The 3,632-nt window shown below is 42.2% G+C and overlaps 1 protein-coding gene across 1 annotated transcript; it reads left to right on the forward strand.

The window, feature by feature from the left end:
- Positions 1 to 224: 224 nt before the first annotated feature.
- LOC147424039 (uncharacterized) lies at positions 225 to 2,554 on the forward strand. The gene is made up of 5 exons (XM_086502221.1): positions 225 to 704; positions 1,183 to 1,294; positions 1,407 to 1,500; positions 1,589 to 1,774; positions 2,229 to 2,554. The coding sequence occupies exons 1-5, from the start codon at positions 428 to 430 to the stop codon at positions 2,484 to 2,486; spliced, it is 927 nt and encodes a 308-aa protein (XP_086358347.1). The 5' UTR covers positions 225 to 427; the 3' UTR covers positions 2,487 to 2,554.
- The last annotated feature ends 1,078 nt before the right edge of the window (positions 2,555 to 3,632 follow it).

Genomic DNA, 3,632 nt, shown 5'->3' on the forward strand with positions numbered 1-3,632 from the left:
ATGGGTATTTGGGCTAATATTGAATTTATAATATATAATTGGGGCTGTGGATGAGAAGAGAGAGAGAGAGAGAGAGTGAATGAGGGGAGTCGAAGCAAACGGTAAACGGTAAATGACATGACAAGGGGAGCAACTGCCACGATCTTCTTGGCCAGTTCAGAACTTCAGACTCATAGGCGCTCTCTCTCTCTCTCTCTCTCTCTCTCTCTCTCTCTGTGCGCGATTAGCTTGTCGAATTGGATATCGGGAGCCAAAGATCTCCCTTGCACACACAAACACGCTCTCTCTCTCCTCTCTCTCTCTCTCTCTCCTCTGTATATAAGCCTCAGTCAGCAATTTGCTCTCGTTCGCATGGCGGGAACGTAGACCACACAGACAGCTCTCTCTCTCTCTCTCTCTCTCTCTCTCTCTCTACAGTGGTAGAAGTATGGCGTCCTCGCAGAGCGGGTGCACAACAACAGCGTCGTCGCCGATGGTAGGCGGGTATCAGTATTACGTCCAATCGCCTCGCGACAGCACGGCTTCCACCGCCAATTACACGGGAGCTGCTGATCAGGCCAGCAGGTGGAGCCCATTCTCGAGTGCGCCGTCGTCGCCGCTCATCAACCTGCTCTACCAACAGGACCACCCGTACCATCCTCAGCTGGGCGAGCCCCTGCGACCCCCGCTAACCCATTCCCGCCGCCAGCCGCTGCCACCCACGGGTATATTCTGCGTGTGTGTGTGTGTGTGTGTGTGTGTGTGTGTGTGTGTGTGTGTGTGTGTGTGTGTGTGTGTGCGCGCGCGCGCGCGCGCGCGCGTGAGAGAGAGAGAGAGAGAGAGAGGGGGCCCGGGGTGTTACACACATGCATGCATGATAGAGAAGAAGTTTTATAATTTATTGAACCTAGTTCTCCACAGTACTCCCACATATATTCTTGTCACTAATTTTGGCTCTTATGATTTTTGTGTACTTAATTATAGGTTATTGTGCAAATCACACTCTAGAATACACTAATACATTCTATGCCATATCCAAATAAATCTTCACCTTGTGCTTTATACAGAAAAAAAAAAAAAAAACTACCATTAGTGCTTCCTTGGCAAAAAATATGGTTGGCGTTTCATTTTTTGTTGTGCCATTCATTTTACACATGTTTAATGCAATCTCATGATTTACTGTTTTGTGTTGTGAATTTGCAGCCCCAACAAAGGCTCCCTACAATTGGGAGACGGTGGATGAAGAGTCGGAGTTCCCAAATTACAAGCTCGGGGATCGCAAGATCACACGAAAACTCTTATTCTTTTGGTGTAGGTAAGGCCAAACTTTGATAATCCCTCCTCCTAATCCTAAATTTTTAGCAATTTTCACACCCACGCTATTAAACTACACTAATTTTCCCTCAATATGTGCTGACATTGTGCAGAGTGTACCTCATGGCCCTCTTGGTGATGCTTTCTCTAGCTTTCCTCATTCTATGGCTTGTGTGCAAGCCTAAAGGATCCCTTGTAGAGGTTGAGGTATGAAATATATTGCATATAAATTGTGACCTTCTATGTGTTTGTGTGTGTGAGATTGCCAATATATGATTCTTTTGGCATGATACAGAAAGTTGAATTCTCCAATGTGGCACTCATGCATGGGAGTGACCGCACTCTTGTGCCCACAGAGATGTTGTTCCTGAGATCACGAGTGGCTTTGCGGTTTCATAATCCATCCAAGTACTTCCAAATGGCTTTTGAACCCTCCGCTCTCACCTTCTCTTACCTTGGTGTACCCTTGGCCCATGGAAAGGTGATTTGCATCACCTCCTTAATATTCATTTTGTCAAATTAAACTTTAAAAGACAAAAGAAAATGTATTTAATAGCATAAATATTTTAAAAGACAAAAGAAAATGTTTTTAATAGCATAAATTCACATAAATTATTAACAATATACACATAAGCGTACACAAATAACTCTACATCTCTCTCTCTCTCTCTCTCTCTCTCTCACACACACACACACACACACACACACACACACACATACTTGTACATTCTAATGCATGCATAGCACAAAAAAACCATATCAATACACCTATTTTACAATCCAACCCAACTTACCACTCAAACCTATAAAGCATAATTTAATAGGTCACTTGTATCTTTTTGAAATCAATATATTAGCAAATATGCCATGATAATTAGCCTTTTGTTGCTAAAATCCTTCATCAGTATAGCTTATCCTCCCTTTTGTTGGTGAAGGTATTTGGCTTCCTCTTGAATCAACAAACAACACACTCACTTGAAGTGCATATGGATACTCAAGAAGCACCTCTTTATGGTGCTGGCCCTAGCTTCGAGCTATCACAAGATCATCTTAACACGCAACTCACAGTATCGATTGAAGTTGGTGTGAGTATCTTGTGGAACACCTTGAGACGGAAATTTTCTGGTGAATTGAATTGTAGCTTTGTGTTGAACACCTCTTTGTTGAAAGTTCATCATTTGTATTGTAGTTGAATGTATAACTTCTCCCATCTTCTTGTACATGGATTTCCATTCACCTTTGTAACTATCTATTTGGTTAGGTTCTATAAAATATCGTATGTAAAGGGCCATTGATAAATGATTAGCATTTTTTTATTTCTCTAAATATATACTTAACCGTCTCTCAATTTGGTCATATTTTTAAGACGATGAGCAATAGAGTTTTTTTTGTTGCAATACCTATATCTCCTAGATCATATAAGACACTATTCACATTAAAGATGTCAACATTGATCAAGAAGCCAAATTTTGGATAGTGCACGAAGCCCGAGGGATTCACCATGAAAAACTTACTGCACCATGTAAGTGCAAAGGAGGGGTTTTTTTAACAAGTTACATAAGCGCATAAGTTAGGGGCAGGTCTCCAATAATTTATCTCCCAAGCTTAAAAATAAGGGAGTGGGTATCATATTGGGGGGGGGGGGGGAGACCTGACCCGGGCTAATTACTTGTAACGATTGGTCACCAATTTGCACTAGAACTTGCATCAATTTAGGAGAATTTTTTTATCCTACTTCTTGAGTCGGGATGTCTTCCAATTGAGGTTATGGGCATGGAAAGGGTTGTGGAGTGCATGATAAAGATGCATCAAAATCCCTCACATCGACTTCCTACAATTGCATGAGAAGCAAGCAAAAAGTTCAAAAGACGCATAAAATCAAGATCTTGAGCACGGGATAGATGCAAGACATATTAAAGAAGTGGTTTGGGAGATGGGATGCATTACACTTGGTACATGATGCTTCAATTGACTCCCAAGTGAATGAAGCTTTTCTACATCGCCAATGTATTATGGTTGGGAGAAATCCGGTGGGTCACGCTTCATACATTACACCACCCATATTGCCCCCAACTACAAAACCATGTTCTTCGTTGAAAGAGGAAACCGTACTCACACTTACATGCTTGAGCCTATCCCCTTGTCAGCGATACGTAATATTGCAGCCATTCGGCTTAGCTCCCATTTCCTTTGATGCAAGATAGGGTGTTGGGGCAATGGAGAAGAGTCAAATCGATTGTGCACATTATGCTTACTACAAGTTCGAGAGTCTGAGTACCACACACTACTAGAATGCTCAGGTTTTGGTCACATCCGAACTTGCTTCTCTCACATTTTCA

Source organism: Adiantum capillus-veneris, chromosome 26 (assembly GCF_014529385.1).
Source record: "Adiantum capillus-veneris isolate H3 chromosome 26, ASM1452938v2, whole genome shotgun sequence".
Classification (NCBI taxonomy): domain Eukaryota; kingdom Viridiplantae; phylum Streptophyta; class Polypodiopsida; order Polypodiales; family Pteridaceae; genus Adiantum; species Adiantum capillus-veneris.

Bases quoted from the DNA above. Each gene is read 5' to 3' on its own strand.
- LOC147424039 (XM_086502221.1), top strand. From the start codon at position 428: ATGGCGTCCTCGCAGAGCGGGTGCACAACAACAGCGTCGTCGCCGATG. The intron at 1,295-1,406 runs GTAAGGCCAAAC...GACATTGTGCAG, and splicing joins CTCTTATTCTTTTGGTGTAG to AGTGTACCTCATGGCCCTCT. The intron at 1,501-1,588 runs GTATGAAATATA...GGCATGATACAG, and splicing joins GATCCCTTGTAGAGGTTGAG to AAAGTTGAATTCTCCAATGT.